This window comes from Hyla sarda, chromosome 7 (genome assembly GCF_029499605.1).
Source record: "Hyla sarda isolate aHylSar1 chromosome 7, aHylSar1.hap1, whole genome shotgun sequence".
Classification (NCBI taxonomy): Eukaryota; Metazoa; Chordata; class Amphibia; order Anura; family Hylidae; genus Hyla; species Hyla sarda.
This window is the reverse complement of record NC_079195.1, coordinates 109,458,032-109,477,213: the sequence shown is the minus strand read 5'-3', so window position 1 is coordinate 109,477,213 and position 19,182 is coordinate 109,458,032. Positions and strand designations below refer to the sequence as shown.

At 43.0% G+C, this 19,182-nt stretch overlaps 1 protein-coding gene across 2 annotated transcripts in view; it reads left to right on the top strand.

Annotated features, from left to right (window-relative positions):
• The first annotated feature begins 531 nt into the window (after nucleotides 1–531).
• The window catches only part of ZFAND4 (zinc finger AN1-type containing 4), a 46,889-nt gene continuing 28,238 nt past the window's right edge, over nucleotides 532–19,182 (top strand). The window contains exons 1-2 of one of the 2 annotated variants that reach the window (XM_056530404.1): nucleotides 532–795; nucleotides 16,401–16,683. In XM_056530404.1, the coding sequence (XP_056386379.1) occupies nucleotides 658–795; nucleotides 16,401–16,683 (421 nt within the window). In that variant the 5' untranslated portion in view covers nucleotides 532–657. The other variant, XM_056530405.1, reaches the window with a different exon arrangement.

Sequence of the window (19,182 nt, the reverse complement as noted above, 5' to 3'; positions counted from 1 at the left end):
TACGGTTTGGTGTACTGCTAAAAAACGTATAAACCCGTAAATGATGCAAAACGTACACAACCTGATGCTACGGTTTACAATGAAATGTCTATATAGACGGTTTGCAATATGGTTCGATACAGTTTTTTCAATGAAACCGGATCCGGCAACCGTATTGCAAAAACGTGATGTGAATGCAGCCTAATACAGAGGTTTTAGTACTGAGATGCTTTATATCTATATTGTGACGTCAGTACTAGGTGTTAATACAGTCTGCCATGCATCCACCTTCATGTCACTATATCCCATAATACAGCTCCACACATCTATACATCACACACACAGCTCTGCTGTATTCCGGTTACATATAGAAATCTGCTACATTCCTTCCTTATGGAGGATCAAACGATCATGACGTCATCAAAGGTCCCTGAGCCCCCTAAAAGGTACCATGACTACCCCCAGGCCTAAGTGGCCACGTGACAGTGACACCGTGCACTTAGCTACGTTCCCGATCACATGACCTCGCAGCAGCCTATGCCTTTCTGGCGGGGTGAGTCATGTGACACCCGTTGTTAAGGACAGGGGTTAACGTCCGGGTATCTCCGTAACAACAACAAGAGCAGAAGGCACCGCCCCTTACTCTCCTCCCTGTAGCTGCCTCCCTCCACTTGTTTTATGGCCACGCCCACTTTTCTTATTGGCTGCCGCTACGCCGTAGGGTTGTCGTCGTTCCAGTGTGATGCTAAATGGTCCGAAAGGCTGTCAGTCTTCCTGACGTCACAAAGGAGAGGCGTGGCTTGGAAGCGAATTCGGGTTAGTCGCTGTGAAGGCGGTGGAGGGGAGCTCAGGGTTGTGTGGGGGATCCATCTGCTTGTGTGTTAGTAGGTGCGGGGCCGGGGGTGATGTGCGGGCTCTTCACCCTGCATAAAGGGGCTTACAGAATATTGGTGCTTGAGGGGTATGGGGCGGCAGTGCTGGTAGGTCTCCCCCAGTGTACCCCTACCACTTAGTGCCAACTGTACTCCCTCACATGGGTCTCTCCACCGATGAGTGATCTGCTGACTCACATGCTGAGGTAGGTCATGACCTCTGTGTAAGTTCTTGTGGTCCTTGTCTTGGTGTTAGCATGCAGGGTCCTTATACCCAGGTGTGGTGCGGGCATTGTCACATTTCATCTTATCCACAGAAACACCTGAAATCCTGCCCATCTTAGAGGCCACATAAGTGATCCAGCTCCCTCCTGTCCTGGGGGTCTGTGAGGGTCATGCTGCCCACTGACCTGTGTTATCCCCCCATCTGTCAGCATTCAGATCAGTGTTTCCCAATCAGCATTCAGATCAGTGTTGCAAAACTACAACTCCCAGCATGCCCGAACAGCCGAAGGCTGTCCGGGCATGCTGGGAGTTGTAGTTTTGAAACACTGACTTAGGGTGGGTTCACATCACGATAAAAAAATATATATATATATATATATACGTATGCAACCGTACAGAAAACCGTGCCCATAGACTTTCCATTCAAAACCGTATGCACCATAATGTATACGGTTGTCTCCGCTTTTCAAACCACGCGGTTTTTTACTTTTTTTTTTTTTAATTTTATTTTTTTTTTCTGGACAGAAAACCGTGGCTAACCACGTTGTTTGGTCCGGGTGAAAAAGCGTATTAAACCGTATACGTTTTTTTTTTTTTAACATGAGAACCATACAGACCTGTATGTGCATACAGTTCCATCCGGTTTTCACCATACGGTTTTTGACTTTGCACAGTTTTTTTTTTCTCGGAATTTCAATCAAACAAGTGAAACTTAATTCATAATGGAGTGAAAGTTCAAAACGTATACGTTTTTTTTTTTTTTTTCTTAAACGGATGCAACCGGACATCATTTTCCAAGCCGTATACGGATAATACTTTGTACACACGTTTTGATACAGTTTAGTCGGGTTTCGAGGAATCCGTCTTTTATTATTATTATTATTATTATTATTATTATTATTATTATTATTATTATTTTTTTTTTTTTAATCAAAAACCTGATCAAAAAAAAAAAAACTGTATTGCAAAAACATGGTGTGAACCCATCCTTAGGGTGCTTTCACACCACGTTTTGTTAAATCCTGAATACAGTTGGGCGGGGGGGCGGGGCTTAATTGTGGCGCCCGCACTCCGCCGTATTCGGGAACCGTATATAATGCATGTCTATGAGCCGACCGGAGTGAACCGCAGCCTCCGATCGGCTGCGTTTTCGGCCGTATGCGGTTTCCCGACCATAGTCAAAAATGCGGTTGACCACGTTTTTCCCTGCGGTCGGGAAACCGCATACGGCTGAAAACGCAGCCGACTAGAGGCTGCGGTTCACTCCGGTCGGCTCATAGACATGCATTAAATTCGGTTCCCGAATACGGCTGAGTGTGGGCGCTGGGATTAAGCCCCGCCCCCCTCCTCCTAGCCGTATTCGGGAACTGTAAGTACAAAACGTGGTGTGAAAGCACCCTAAGATCATAAGAAACACTGATTTAGATGATTACTGGACATGTCAGCTGTATTAAAAAAATAGTTCCTATAGTACAGGATCAGGGATCAGGCTGGGTTCACACCACGTTTTTGCAATACAGTTTTTTTTTTCAGGTTTTTTATATAAAAAAAAAAAACGGATTCGTCAAAACCTGACTAAACTGTATCAAAACGTGTGTACAAAGTTTTATCTGTATACGGTTGAAAAGTGATGTCCGGTTGCATCCGTTTTTTAAGAAAAAAAAAACGCATACGTTTTGAACTTTTCACTCCATTATGAATAAAGTTTCACTTGTTTGAAATTCCAAGAAAAAAAAAACTGCAAAGTCAAAAACCATATGGTAAAAACTGGATGGAACTGTACACACATACAGTTCTGTACGGTTCCCATTGACTCCCATGTTTAAAAAAACAAAACAAAAAAAAACGTATATGGGTCTATATGGTTTTCACCTGGACCAAAAACCGTGGTAGGCCACGGTTTTCTGTCCAGAAAAAAAAGGTTAAAAACCATGTGGTGTGAAAAACGGAGACAACTGTATGCAATATGCTGCATACGGTTTTGAATGGAAAGTCTATGGGCACGGTTTTCTGTACAGTTGCATACGTTTTTTTTTTTTTGTTTTTTTTAACCGTATCCAAAAACTGTATAGAAAATCGTGGTGTGAACCCGCCCTACGTCTGGGTTACTGTATACTGGGGAATGGTCCATAGTATTGATCCGTAGGAAGCAGGGGAGTGAATGCCGGCATTAGGTTCTGTATTTTTTTTTATCCCCAATTGACAAGTCAGTCAGATTTGAAGGTGAGAATAGCACAATGTGCAGCATTGCAATGTCAGACGCCATGGGGGATCCCCAATGCACCCCATTATGGCAGTGGTGTAACCCTTGCATGTCTCAGCACAGTGATTATTCTACTTGTAACAGAACCCACAATGCAGCTGTGAACAGAGCCTGACTAATAGTCAGTGACTATAGACCTCAGGTTAGGGGGGTATTCACACCTATCAGGAGAGGGGACAGTTCCCTCCATGTTTACTATGGGAGGAGTACAAAGCAATTCATATAGGAATCTCCTTATTCTCCTAAAACCTTAGGTGTAACAGTGCACCTGCTGGATTGTTGCTTTTCTTAACCCCTTAAGGACCAGGCCCATTTTGGTTTTAAATGGGCACTGTCAGATACAAAAACTTTTGATTTGTTGTAAAGCATGTATAACCAATAGGTTTTGCAATTTCTTTCATTAGAAAATTTTCTGTATTTAATACTGAAAAAGCCAGTCAAGCAACTGCCTCCCCCTGCCTGCTTGGACACATACTAGTCCTGCTGTGTCCATGCGTCATCACCTATGTAATGGACACACTTCCTTGATTGACAGCTGTGAGCGCAGGGCTTATAGCTGGAGGAAAAATTCTCCTACTGTCAGCTTGTGTCCCGCTACTGTCAGTGAGGACAAGCTGGGAGTTGTAGTTCTGCTAATGCTAGGGGAGATGTGAGCAGACCGCATTCTGAGGGAAGGGGCGGAGACCTGCAGTGAGGCCACGCCCCCTCCCTTTGAGAGGAATTCAGACTAGTGAGCTAAATTAAAAGTGTAATAAAATAAAGGTGCTAGACACATAAAAATTAGACGTACAGGGTCAGGATTAAGTACTGAGTGATATATTAAAAAAAATAAAAAATTTAGTTGGATCTGACGGGTACGCTTTAGGGACCAGACCAATTTTATTTTAGCATTTCCGTCTTTTCCTCCTCGCCTTCTAAAACTCATAACACTTTTTTTATATTTCCATCCACAGACCCATATGAGGGCTTGTTTTTTGCATCACCAATTGTAGTTTGTAATTACATCACTTATTTTACCATAAAATGTACGGCGCAACCAAAAAAATATTATTTATATATGAAAATTTGTAAAGAAAACCGCAATTGAGCAAATTTTGGAAGGTTTTGTTTTCACGCTGTACACTTTCCGGTAAAGGTAAAAATGAAATGTTTTCTTTATTCTGTGGGTCAATGCGATTAAAATGATACCCATGATTTATGCTTTTCTATAATTGTACCGCTTAAAAAAATATCAAACCATTTTAACAAAATTAGTAAGTTTTGAAATCGCCCTATTTTGACGACCTATAACGTTCTCATTTTTCCGTATATGGGGCAGTATGAGGTCTCATTTTTTTGCGCCATGATCTGTAGTTTTTATCAGTACCACTTTTTCCTAGGTTTTTCTTTCTTATAAATGTTTTATACATTTTTTTTTTTGGAATAAAATGTGACAAAAAAGCTGCAATTTTGGACTTTATTTTTTATTTTTTTACGTTCACGCAGTTCACCGTACGGGATGATTAACAATGCATTTTAATCGTTCAGACTTTTACGCATGCGGCAATACCTAATATGTGTTATTTTTTTACACTTTTTGGGGGGGGGGGTAAAATTGGAAAAAACAGACGTTTTACCTTTTTATTGGGGGGGGACCGGATTTTTCAATTTTTTTAACTTCTTTTTTTACTTTTTTATTTTACTTTATTTTTATTTTTTACTATTTATAGTAATCATTTGATTGCTAATACTGTTCAGTGCTATACGTAGGGCATAGCACTGATCAGTGTTATCGGTGATCTTCTGCTCGATCTCAGACCAGTGCAAAAGACCCCGGGAGACAGCCGGAACCAGGGGAGGGGACCTCCGGCTGCCATGCTGGATGATCGGATCCGCGCGGCAGCGCTGCGGGCGATCCGATCATCCATTTAAAGTACCACACTGCCGGAAATGCCGTGATCTGTATTGATCATGGCATCTGAGGGGTAAATGGCGGACATCAACGCAATCGTGGATGTCCGCCATTACCGGCCAGTCCCTGGCTGCTGATAGCAGCCGGGACCTGCCGCGCATGATGCTCACGTTCCGGTACTCGCGGTCATGGCGGAGTGTAAATGTACGTCATGTGCACCATGACGTACATTTATGTCCATTGTCGTTAAGGGGTTAAAGAGGTTTTCTGAAATATTCTATAGCAATTAACCAATTATTTTCTTTTTTCATAAAAAAAGAAGCTTTACTGATCTGACAAATCCCATGCCACTCTAGCACCGCCGCGCTGGTCTTTCTTGGTTGCAGCAATGTTGTAAAATGTAAACTCTCTCTCCCTACATATCAGTCCACAATAGACGTGTCCTGTTCACTGTACTTGTGTTTGTGCCACATATGTTATAACCTTTATCATATGTAAAGTACCCTGACAAGGGTGCAATATGCATACACAGGCGGGCAAAAAAGTATTTAGTCAGCCACCAATTGTACAAGTTCTCCCACTTAAAAAGATGAGGTCTGTAATTTTCATCATAGGTATACCTCAACTATGAGAGACATAATGAGAAAAAAATCCATAAAATCACATTGTCTGATTTTTAAAGAATTTATTAGCAAATTATGGTGGAAAATAAGTACCGTACCGTATTAAAAAAGTTTTTTACCCAAATATCCTTGGTAAAATGAGGGTGCATGTGTATACCCCGATACACCCCCAGGAAAGGCAGGGGGAGAGAGGCCGTCGCTGCCCGCTTCTCTCCCCCTGCCTTTCCTGGGGTCTAGAGCCCTGCTGCCGCCGCTTCTCTCCCGCTGGCTATCAGCGCCGCTGCCCGTTCTCTCCCCCTGACTATCGGCACCGGCGCCCCATTGCCAGCGCCGATAGCCAGGGGGAGAGAAGCGGCAACGGCAATGGGGCAGCTGCGCCGATAGCCAGCGGGAGAGGAGGGGTCCTCGCTGCTTTAGGCCTCCGGTGTGCGTCCCATGCGTCGTTGCTATACGAGTGACGTCATTGCGCCGCGCCGTGCAGCGCATAGCAACGACGCAGGGGACGCACACCGGAGGCCTGAAGCAGCGAGGACCCGACCCCGGCAACCGGGGATGGGGGAGGCAACGGGGCAGCGGCACCGGCAATGGGTGCAGCTGCCCCTACTCTCCCCCTGTCTGTCGGCGCCGCTGCCCCATTGCCGGCGCCGCTTCTCTCCCCCTGGCTATCCGCACTGGCACCGATAGTCAGGAAGAGAGAACAGGCAGCGGCGCCGATAGCCAGGGGGAGAGAAGGGCCGGCAGCAGGGCTCTAGACCCCAGGACAGGCAGGGGCAGAGAAGCCGGCAGCGCTGGCTGTCTCTGCACCTGCAAAGCCGCTGCAGTTCATTGATTTAAAGCGCCTGCGCTTTAAATCATTGAACTGCAGCGGCTTATCGGCGTATAACACGCAAAAAATTTTAACCTAAAAAGTGCGTGTTATACGCCGATAAATACGGTATTCGGTCTCCTACAAAACAAGCAAGATTTCTGGCTCACGGTCCTGTAACTTCTTCTTTAACCCCTTAAGGACGCAGGGTTTTTCCATTTTTGCATTTTCATTTTTTCCTCATCACCTTCTAAAAATCATAACTCTTTCAATTTTGCACATAAAATTCCATATGATGGCTTATTTTTTTGCAGTGACATTAGTCATTTTACCAAAAATCCACGGCCAAACAGAAAATAAAATTAATCGTGCTACAAAATGCCATTTTGTAACTTTTGGTGGCTTCCGTTTCTACGTAGTACATTTTTCTGTAAAAATGACACCTAATCTTTATTCTGTAGATCCATCAGATTTAAATGATATCCTACTTATATGGGTCCATAAGATTAAAATTATACCCTACTTACATAGGTTTTATTTTGTCGTACTTCTGAAAAAAATCGTAACTACATGCAGGAAAATTTTTACGTTTAAAAATTCTCATCTTCTGACCCCTATAGCTTTTTTTATTTTATTTTCCGCGTATGGGCCGGTATTAGGGCAAATTTTTTTGCGCCGTGATCTGAAGGTTTTTATCGGTACCATTTTTGCATTGATCGGACTTTTTGATCGCTTTGTATTCATTTTTACATGATATAAAAAGTGACCAAAAATACGCTGTTTTGGACTTTGGAATTTATTTGCCCGTACACCATTGACCGTGCGGTTTAATTAAAGATATATGTTTATAATTTGGACATTTCCCCACGCAGCGATGCCACATATTTTTAGTTACTGTTTTTTTTTTTTTTTTTTTAATGGGTAAAGGGGGGTGATTCTAACTTGTATTAGGGAAGGGGTTAGCCATTGCTTTGCATTGATCAGTGTTATAGGTGGTCGATTGCTCAAGCCTGTATCGGACGCGACTGAGACAGCTGAGGGGACCTCCGCTCGCGTGCTAGCTGATTGGGACATCGATTATCGTGACCCTGCGTTATTTACCGGGCTCAGGGCGTACAGGTACGCCCTGTGTCCTTAAGAGGTGGAGTCTCCACTGTCCTCCACTCGTTACCTGTATTAATGTTTGAACTTGTTATCAGTATAAAAGACACTTGTCCACCACCTCAAACAGTCACACTCCAAAGTCTACTATGGCCAAGACCAAAGAGCTGTCGAAGGACACCAGAAACAAAATTATAGACCTGCACATGGCTGGGAAGACAGAATTTGCAATAAACAAGCAGCTTGGTGTGAGAAATCAACTGTGGGAACAATTATCAGAAAATGGAAGATATACAAGACCACTGATAATCTCCCTCAATAGTAGATGACCTGCAGAGAGCTGGGACTGGTAAATAAACGTGGGGTCATACCGGGTCAGTCCCGGCGGATAATGATAGTAGGGACCTTGGGCTTATAGCATGCGGCACCGATCTTTGTGCCGTGCACTATTAACCCTTTAGACGCGGTGATCAAAGTTGATCGCCGCATCTAAAATGAAAGCTTCCCAGCAGCTCAGTCGGGCTGATCAGGACCATCGCGATGTCCCGATCAGCTAGCATGCGAGCGGAGGTCCCCTCACCTGTCTCCTTCGCGTCCGATCGGCGATTGATTGCTCCAAGCCTGAGATGCAGGCTTGAGCAATCGACCGCCTATAACACTGATCAATGCAAAGCTATGGGTTTGCTGGGATCAGGGTAAAAGATCAGTGTGTGCAATGTTATAGCCCCCTATGGGAGCTAGAACACGGCAAAAAAAGTTAATAAAGGTAATTTAACCCTTTCCCTAATAAAAGTTTGAATCACCCCCCTTTTCCCATAAAAAAAGTGTAAATAAAAAAAAACATATGTGGTATCGCCGCGTGTGGAAATGTCTAAGTTATAAAAAAGATATCGTTAATTAAACCGCACGGTCAATGGCGTACAGGCAAAAAAAATTCAAAAGTCCAAAATAGCATATTTTTGGTCACTTTTTATATCATGAAAAAATGAATAAAAAGTGATCAAAAAGTCTGATCAATACAAAAAATGGAACCGCTAAAAACTTCAGATCACGGCGCCAAAAAATGAGCCCTTAAACAGTTATAGGGGTCAGAAGATGACAATTTAACGTATAAATTTTCCTGCATGTAGTTATCAATTTTTCCTAAGTATGACAATATCCAACCTATATAAGTAGGGTATCATTTTAATCAAATGGATCTACAGAATAAAGATAAGGTGTCATTTTTACTAAAAAAAAATGCCCTGATTAGAAACGGAATCCGCCAAAAGTTTAAAAATTGCATTTTTTTCTTCAATTTTGTCGCACAATGATTTTTTTTTTCCGTTTCGCCGTGGATTTTTTGGTAAAATGACTGTCACTGCAAAGTAGAATTGGCACAAAAAAATAAACCATCATATGGAATTTTGTGCATAATTGAAAGCGTTATGATTTTTAGAAGGTGATGAGGAAAAAATGAAAATGCAAAAAACGGAAAAACCCTGCGTCCTTCCTTAAGGGGTTAAAGAGTGCCCAGAGCTGGAAGCCTTAGTTCTGTACATGTGGGGAGCTTTTTCAAAACTTGCGCAGAGGAAAAGTGGAGCAGTTGCCCCTAACAACCAGCAAGATTCCATCTTTCCTCATTCATAGGCATTTTAAAATATGAAAGAAGTTAACTGATTGACTTTTCTGTGTAACTGATTCTGATTGTTCCCCCCCCCCCCTCCCCTTTTGTGTAGTAGTAGTATTAGAGGTACCACTACAGCACAATAGTAGACTCTTTGTAATATATTTCGTTGGAGGATGCCTCTTTGTCATCTTATCAGAGATTTATCAAGTTTTCTCATAGTAAGATTCTTTTTTGCCTATAGTGAACCAGAGCTCAGCTTTTGTTTTACGAGAGTAATAGGGGTAAGGAAAGTTGAGCAGTGAGCGGTTGCTACATTGAGAATCAAAACTTTTTTTTTTATTTTTTATTTTTTTTTTTTTTAAGAACGCCCGGTCTGCATGCGCTTTACAGTTGGTCCTGGCTGCTATTGGCAGCTGGTTAGCTTAAAGGGGTACTCCACCACTAGACATCTTATCCCCTATCCTTTCGATGTCAGATCGCGGGGGTCCCGCCGCTGGGGACCCCCGGGATCTCGGCTGCAGCACCCACCTGTTGTGACTTCGGTCATCGCTGGAGGCTCTCATCCTAACGCCTCACGGCCACAGTGACGTGAGATCGTGACGTCACACCCCGCCCCCTCAATGCAAGTCTATGGGAGGGGGCGTGGCGACTGTCAGGCCCCTCCCATAGACTTGCATTGAGGGGCGGGGCGTGACGTCACACAGGGGCAGAGTCGTGACATCACGATCTCACGTCACCGTGGTCAGGAGCCGAAGCCTCCAGCGTTTCCGGAAGCCGCAACAGGTGGGTGCTGCAGCCGAGATCCCGGGGGTCCCCCGTGATCTGACACCTTATCCCCTATCCTTAGGGGATAAGATGTCTAGGGGCGGAGTACCCCTTTAAGGGAGCTGACTGGTAGCACTCCTCTGTGCTCTCTCTCCTGTCTGGTAGCACTCCTCTGTGCTCTTTCTCCTGTCTGGTAGCACTCCTCTGTGCTCTTTCTCCTGTCTGGTAGCACTCCTCTGTGCTCTCTCTCCTGTCTGGTAGCACTCCTCTGTGCTCTCTCTCCTGTCTGGTAGCACTCCTCTGTGCTCTCTTTCCTGTCTGGTAGCACTCCTCTGTGCTCTCTTTCCTGTCTGGTAGCACTCCTCTGTGCTCTCTTTCCTGTCTGGTAGCACTCCTCTGTGCTCTCTCTCCTGTCTGGTAGCACTCCTTTGTGCTCTCTCTCCTGTCTGGTAGCACTCCTCTGTGCTCTCTCTCTCCTGTCTGGTAGCACTCCTCTGTGCTCTCTCTCTCCTGTCTGGTAGCACTCCTCTGTGCTCTCTCTCTCCTGTCTGGTAGCACTCCTCTGTGCTCTCTCTCTCTCCTGTCTGGTAGCACTCCTCTGTGCTCTCTCTCTCTCCTGTCTGGTAGCACTCCTCTGTGCTCTCTCTCTCTCCTGTCTGGTAGCACTCCTCTGTGCTCTCTCTCTCTCCTGTCTGGTAGCACTCCTCTGTGCTCTCTCTCTCTCCTGTCTGGTAGCACTCCTCTGTGCTCTCTCTCTCTCCTGTCTGGTAGCACTCCTCTGTGCTCTCTCTCTCTCCTGTCTGGTAGCACTCCTCTGTGCTCTCTCTCTCTCTCCTGTCTGGTAGCACTCCTCTGTGCTCTCTCTCTCTCTCCTGTCTGGTAGCACTCCTCTGTGCTCTCTCTCTCTCTCCTGTCTGGTAGCACTCCTCTGTGCTCTCTCTCTCTCTCCTGTCTGGTAGCACTCCTCTGTGCTCTCTCTCTCTCTCCTGTCTGGTAGCACTCCTCTGTGCTCTCTCTCTCTCTCCTGTCTGGTAGCACTCCTCTGTGCTCTCTCTCTCTCTCCTGTCTGGTAGCACTCCTCTGTGCTCTCTCTCTCTCTCCTGTCTGGTAGCACTCCTCTGTGCTCTCTCTCTCTCTCCTGTCTGGTAGCACTCCTCTGTGCTCTCTCTCTCTCTCCTGTCTGTCTTATCAGACAGAGAAGTGCTAGCCCACCCTCACTTACTGGACTTTGTCCATGCCTGTGCTTCAGCTTATACAAAGCCATGATTTCTATAAAAAGTAAATAAAATGGTCTTGTGAAGAATATTAGAAAGGTTAATGTTTCGCCAACACATTTTTTTTTTTTTAAATAAAATAATTTAAACAAAAATAAACGTGGTATTCAGCCTCTGGAAATGTCCAAACTATGAAAATATAATGTTAATTAAATCCGTCAATGGCGTAAATGTAAAGAAACTTCATATACCAGGAAAAAAGTGATTAAAAAGTCTCATCAATGCAAAGTGGTACTGATAAAAACTACAGATCATGGCACAAAAAATGATATACATCTCTGTATATTGAACATTGTATAAAAAAAAAAAAAAAAAAAAAAAGGGGTGAGAAGAGGACAATTTTAAACATACTAACTTTCGTACAAAAGGGTTGGAATTCTCTAAAAGTAGTAAAGTAAGACAAAACATAAATGACTTGTTGTTGTAATCTCATGGACCTACAGAGGAAACAGAAGGGCCCTCATTTACTATTGCAAACCCAACATGTTTTGTTGGGCTGTACGCCAGAATTGGAAGAACCCCGACTAACACTCCATTTTGCTAAGAAAACCGTTTTTGCTAAGGGGCGTGGCTGTCATGAAAAGGGGCGTGTTCACAATATTTTCTCAAAAAAACATATTTACTAAGGTTTCCACATAAAATGTGGTGGATTTGAGCTGAGGAAAACCCAACAGATCAAAGCATGTGTAAAAAAAAAAAAAAAAAAAAAAAAAGCTAAATGTAGGGAAACCTTAGTAAATACCGTGGAAATTAAATTGTTGGGAATTAAAACCCACAAAGAAACCTACACTCCACTCTTAGTAAATGAGGGCCCATGTGTCACTTTTACTGAAAAGATCACTGCGTAGAAATGGAAGCCCCCAAAAGTTACAAAATGCCTTCATATGGGTCTACAAGTGGAAAATTAAGTGGTATGGCCATTAAGAGTTAAGTCAAGGAGGAAAAAAAAAAAAAACTAAAGTGCAAAAATGAAAAATCGCTGCATCCTTTCAGTTCAGAATGTCTGGTCCTTTTTTTTAAATTATGTATGTTTAAAATTCCGAAATCTTGCAGTTTTAACTTTTGGCACTAGGCTGGGACTTCCTGTTTGGCCTGTGATAAGGATGTGGAGCCTGCTGGAAAGTGATCTGTACAGCCAAAGGTGACACCATAGTTGAAGCTCAAAACTAAGGGTCCCCCTCTGTGGAATGACCTTTCCAAATGTCACACAGAATGTCTAGTAATGTTTCTACTATATGCTGTTTAACCACTTAAATGGGCACTGTCACCAACTTTATTTTTTGATATGTTGCAGTACTTATGTACTACAAAATATCTCTAATATACTTTTATTATTATTTTTTTCATTAAAAAGGTTTAATTTACATTTAAAAACCGGCTACTGAAAAAGGACTGATTTTGGAGTGGCAATCAGTCCTTTTTCAGTTAGGCTGCACTCGCTCCCTGCCTGTCAATCAGACAGGTGGGAGCGAGCGCATTGGCTCCCCGGCCACTGGCCACTCCTTCCGCACCTCGCCGCCTCGTTGCCACCGCTGTCCCTGCACGCCCACTGCCGGACTCTGCAGTAACTGCAAGTGTAATGAGGGAACGGGGTATGCGGGGCGGGGGGGGTGGAGGGAACGGGCTAGTGCCGTAGCGGGGGGGGGGGGGGGGGGGGGTAACGGGCTAACAAAAAAAGAAAAAATAGGATGGTGGGAGCTACCCTTGAAAGAATTACTCCGGGATAAGAAAACTTATCCCCTATCCTAAGGATAGGGCCCCCATGATCTCCTGTACGGGGCCCTGGCAGTCAGCGGCCAGGGGGCGTGTCCGACTACCGCATGACGCGGCAGCTTACACGCTCCCTCAATACATCTCTGCCATAGAAATGTAATGAGGGGGGCGTGTTAGCCGCCGCTTCATGCGGTGGTTGAAATGCACCGTATGGGAGATTTTGGGGGGGCCCCAGCGGTCGGTCACCCTGCGATCTGAAACTTATCCCCTATTCTTCGGGTAGGGCATAAGTTTCATATACCGGAGTTCTCCTTTAGGGGGCGTTCCCACCTGGCGTATACGCAGCGTATTTCACACTGCACAAAATTTGCAGCAGCAGCGGGAAATACCCTGCGTATTCCTCGCTCACTATACACACAGGGCTTTCCGGCAGCAGCCCTATTTGTGTAGTGAGTTTTAGAGGCGGGGCCATGTGCCAGAGTGACTGCTCCACCTCCAAAACTCACTACATGCATAGGGCTGCTGCCGGAAATTCCTGTGTGTATAGTGAGCGAGGAATACGCAGCTTATTTCCTGCTGCTGCCGCAAATTTTGCGCTGCGTGAAATATGCTGTGTATACGCCAGGTGCGAACGATTCCTTAAAGGGGTATTCCAGGCCAAAACTTTTTTATATATATCTCTATCTCTCTGTCTCTCTCTTCTGAAGTTGAGTTGCTGTTTTCTGTCTAACTGCTCTCTGATGACTCTCGTCCCGGGAGCTGTCCAGCTCCTATGGGGATATTCTCCCATCATGCACAGCTCCCGGTACGTGACATGACAGAAAACTTCAGAAGCTAATAACTATTGTAAGGATTAAGATTTTTTAATAGAAGTAATTTACAAATCTCTTTAACTTTCCGGAGCCAGTTGATATATATAAAAAAAGTTTTTGCCTGGAATACCCCTTTAAGGACATAGGGCATCTAAACTGAAAGTAAAAGTTGCCAGTTAGCTCAGTGGAGCTTATCGTACCCCCGCAACATGATCGGTAGCATTTTTTTCTCTTTTGGTAGTATATTGCTAGATAAACTCTATTAATTGGGTATGATTTTAATCACATTGAGATACAGAATAAAGATAATGTAAGATTTTTACTATAAAGTGTCCTGCTTTAAAACCAACCACTCCCACCCCACCCCCAATCCAGTTTTCTTATAAATTTTCACCCACAAATAATGTTATCGAATAACGTCATTACAAAGTACAAAAAACTAGCCTTCAGATGGGTCTGTAGGTGAAAAAATAAGTTATGCCTCTTTAAATGAGAGGAGGGGAAAAAAACGACAGTATGAAAATTGGCTGTGTCTTTAAGGGGTTAAACAGCTCAGGCAATATGGAAGCCCCATAATAATAATCAGTAAAAATGTAGGCTATTCATTCCTTTCAAATATTACATTTTGTTCCCCATAGAGGTCTGGAGGGGTCAGATGGAGACATACAGAGAAACCGCTGAAAGCTCCGGTGCGGCTGGGTTCACACTGTCATTGGAGTGGGGAAAAAAGAGCACCAATGATGCCCAAAGGAACACCCTTGACTTCACCATCAATGCCTGAGGGAACCCCCTTCCTTTTTTTTTTCCCTGTCATGGTGTCTGATGTATTACCAGACAAAATAGCGCAGCATGCTATTGTTTTGTCATATATATATATATATATATATATATATATATATATATATATATATATATATATATATATATATATATATATATTATATATACACACATACACATGCATGGAACTTGCACCAGATGAAGCCTCCACATTGGTGTGAAAGCATTTTGTGTTATACCTCACCCCAGTGCTTGATTCACAGCTTACACAGCTCTATAATATCATTCAAGCTGATTCTGCTCCTGAGGGTGTCCTATAGAGGAGCATGGTCTTCTCCTCTTGTGTGTATAGGAGACATCAGTGAACTGAATACAAAGCCAGAGCAGATCATAAATGGAGGACATCTAGAAAGGAAAGACTAAGACTTTTACAAATTCATTCCTGGCTTTGTATTTAATAATTGCAATTGAATACCTGAACACGTGCACGTGGCCTTTTTTTTACAGCTCAAGCATTAAATAGACATGGCATATCCTGTGAATGTTATAAATATCCCAAATAAAAATACCCTTTAAACCCTGCCCCTAATAATTTACAATATGATGAGACCTTTAAAATCAAGTTCATATTATCTTCAGTAATCGATTGGCTCAAGGAAGTTTGTTTGACCAGCTCACAGGAAAAAGTTAGATGCTCGAGACTAAGCGACATTTATAAATATGAGATATGATATGCATACTGTATCCAGCACATCATTGCAGAACTCATTAACTTCTTTAAGTAGATGGACACTTCTTGGGATTATTCTGGACTTTGTGCCCAAGTAGTGTTATACCAGTTTTTTTTTTTTTTAAAGCATACCTGTCACGTCCCCCCTCCTTAAAAAAAAAACTCAGTACAGAATCCTGACCATGTACATTGAATTTTCATGCCTCTAACACCAATATTTATTATAAAAATCCCTCTTCTTTTTTATTTTTTTATCTTCGTTCACAATGTTAGAAATCCTCTCGGTGGTTGGAGGTGATTGGTGCATCTGCTCATACAGCCTTGTCCATGAGTCCTCTCTTGTTCATGACTCATGGACAAGCATGATGCTACTGGAGGACTGGTTAGTGTCCCAGTAGGTAACGGGATTTCAGGGGCCATTTTCTTTAAAAATGTTTCAATGACTATATTGCCTATAAATTGTCATCATTGACAACATATAAAAAAGTTTTTGTATCTGGCAGTGCCCATTTAAGCTGCACATTTGACACGTAAGACGTGTAGTACTCAATTTCTATGGACTCGCTAATATCATCTTTTGTATGTGGAAAGTTTTCCCCCTTGTTTATTGTCTCCTGTTTTGATGACTTTGTCATCCAATAAAAATTCCTTTCTTAGGGTACGTTCACACATACAGGATCGGGCACAGATTTGATGCGCAGGATTTGTAACTGCAGATTAGAAGCTGTGCTCAGTCATTTAGTTTACACTGAAATCTGCAGCAGAAAATCCTGTGCATCAAATCTGCGTACGTGTGAACATACCCTTACAGTTGACGAATGTTTGTTTGTTTTCATTGTTGAAATATGAAACCTAAAAAACATATAATATAATAATAAACTCATAACATATGATATATAGACCCCAGCTGTGGGTTTATTTCTAACTTCTTATTTTTATTTTTTATTTGTGTCTTTAGGTTGCCATATTTAAAGATGGAGAAAGCTCATATGCCATCAGTCTGAGGTCTGGAGGTTTCCTCCTTTTACTTCTCATCCCCAGTTTTATATCCTATGCAATGTCAAACAAAAAGGAACCTCCATTTTTTAACAAAGATAACATTGGATCGTTTCACTGTAAACTACCTTTCTACGAGACGATGGAGCTCTTCATTGAAACTCTTACAGGGACTTGCTTTGAACTGCGGGTGTCGCCATTTGAAACCGTGGTTTGCGTAAAAGCTAAAATTCAGAGGCTTGAAGGTATTTATTTATTTTATAGTATTGTGTCTATTTGACTTATTTGTCATTTTGTATTCCAGTTCGGATCAAGAAAATACCTTTGTCTCCTGTATAAAAGCTATGCAGAGCTTCTGTCCCCACTTGTTTGTTTGTTTTTGGTTTATAATGGAAGCCACAACACATGTCACAATGGATACCACTAGTGCTGGGTAAACCCTTGACTTACTATTGGGTCCATTGGGTTCTATTGTGGTGTCCCTTGTCCTTGCTGAAAAAAATACTACTTTGTGTATTGATTTTCTTCCTGTTATATGTACCTGAACTGCCAACATGGCTGTAAATGGAGCATCAGTATATACAGAGCCAAAGGAAAAATTACTTTTGCCTATAGCAACAAATCAGATTTCAGCTTACATATTTAGAGAAGGTGTTAAAAGAATGATCTGATTGGTTGCAACAGGCAGCATTACCGGTAAGTTGTGAAAAGGCAAGTTGCTTCTCGTGTATATAACTTAGTCAACTTGTTGAAGAACTCAACAGTGAATGTCCTCCAAACATATTATAGCAATCCCTATTAGGGATCGACCAATATTGATTTTTTTTAGAGCCGATACCGATAACCTGTGAACTTTCAAGCCGATAACTTATACCGATATTCCATGTATAAAAATTTTTGGGCATTTTAAAGCAGGGCCATCTACACTGAGGACAAGTAGGGCTCTGGGCACTGAGGACAAGTAGGGCCCTGTGCGAGAGAGCAGGGCAGCAGGCACACTGATCGGTGGCACAGTGAACTCCGACGTGGCGCTGCTGCGCTTAGACGTGAGGTCACGTCACCCCCACGGTGACGTGACCTCACGTCTAAGCGCAGCAGCACCACCACCACGCCAGAGTTCAAAGCGCCTCTCCCAGGCAGCCACTGCGGTTCTCTTACAGGGCTGCCGTGGCGGTGTGGGAGATGCAAAAAAGCAGCCAGCAGAACGTCACAAGCTCCCGGCTCCAGCGTTCGTAACAGTTTGTTCCAAACGCTGAGCAGCGGAGTACCCCTTTAACTTACATCTTACAACAATGATTTTTAGGGCCGCATTATCTGAGTGATCAGCTGACATTTAAGCGATCGCTTGTTCATCGGCTGATTCCTGAGTATTTTACATGGGACAATAGGAATCGGTGTACTGTGACACTTGTCAGAAAATTACTTGGCAATTTATTTTTATTTTTTTGAATATATATTACCTAAGAAGTCCAGTCATCACTGCTATAGCTTTTCTGGCTATCCAGGCTATATACCGCTCTTTCTAGCTGTGTATTCTTAGGTTTTTCACACGTGCTAGTTATTGTATTGTCACTAGGGGACATGGCTTATACAGTCATTCCAGTAAGTCCATTCTTCTCCTCCCCTGCTGAGCTCGAACAATGATAAACCTCCACTCCAAAAATGACATTTCCTAAAGGTCACTTACAGCGCATTCGGAAAGTCTTTAGACCATTTTACTGTTTTCATGTTTTTGTTTTCACCTTTTGCTAAAATAGGAAAAAAAAGTTATCCTCCATTATTTTTCACTCATACCCTATAATAAGAAAGGGAAAATAGAATGTTAGAAATCTTTGTTAATATATTGGAAGGATAAACTAAAAAATGTCATTGCTGTAAGTATTCAGACCTTTTGCTCAGTACTTGGTTGAAGCCCCTTTTGGCTGCGGTTACAGCCTCCAGTCCTCTTGGGGATGATGCCACAAGGTTTGGGGACTTTTTGCCATTTTTGTTTTGCAGATCCTCTCAAGCTCTGTTGTCAGGTGGACAGACATATTCAGGTCTTTCAAGTCTGAGATCTGGCTCGGTCACTCAAGGACATTAGAAGAGTTGTCTTGTCTTGGCTCTGGGCTTAGGGTCATTGTCTTGTAAGAAGATGAGCCTTTAGCCCAGTCTGAGGTCTAAAACACTCTGGATCAGGTTTTGATTAAGAGTATATCTGTACTTTGCTCTATTCAGCTTTTCCTCAACACTGACCAGTATCCCTGTCTCAGCTGCCTAATTAGCATGATGTTGCCCCCCATGATATTGGGCAGGTAAGGAGCAGTGCCTGGTTTTCTGCAGACGTGACTCTTAGAATTGAGAACAAAAACTTTAATCTTGGTTTCTTCAGTCCAGTGCATCTTGTCTCTCACTATCTGGTAGTCCTTTTTAAAAAAAAAAAAAAAAAAAATTTTTTTTTTTTTTACTTTGTCTTTTATTGAGTAAAGGCTTTTTTTTCTGGCCACTGAAGCCCAGATTGGTTGTGTTGCAGTGATGGTTGACCTTTCAGAAGTTTCTTCCATCTCCACATAGAATCTTTGGAGCGCAGCCAGAGTAACCATTTAGGTTCTTGATCAGCTCTCTTCCCAAGGCCCTTCTCCCCAGATGACTCTATATGAAGAAACCTAGTTGGCTGATTGACAAAGCTGCAGGAGGAACACATCCTACAGCAACACTGCTGTAACGCAGAGTATTACCAAACATGTGCCCCCAGCTGTTGCAAA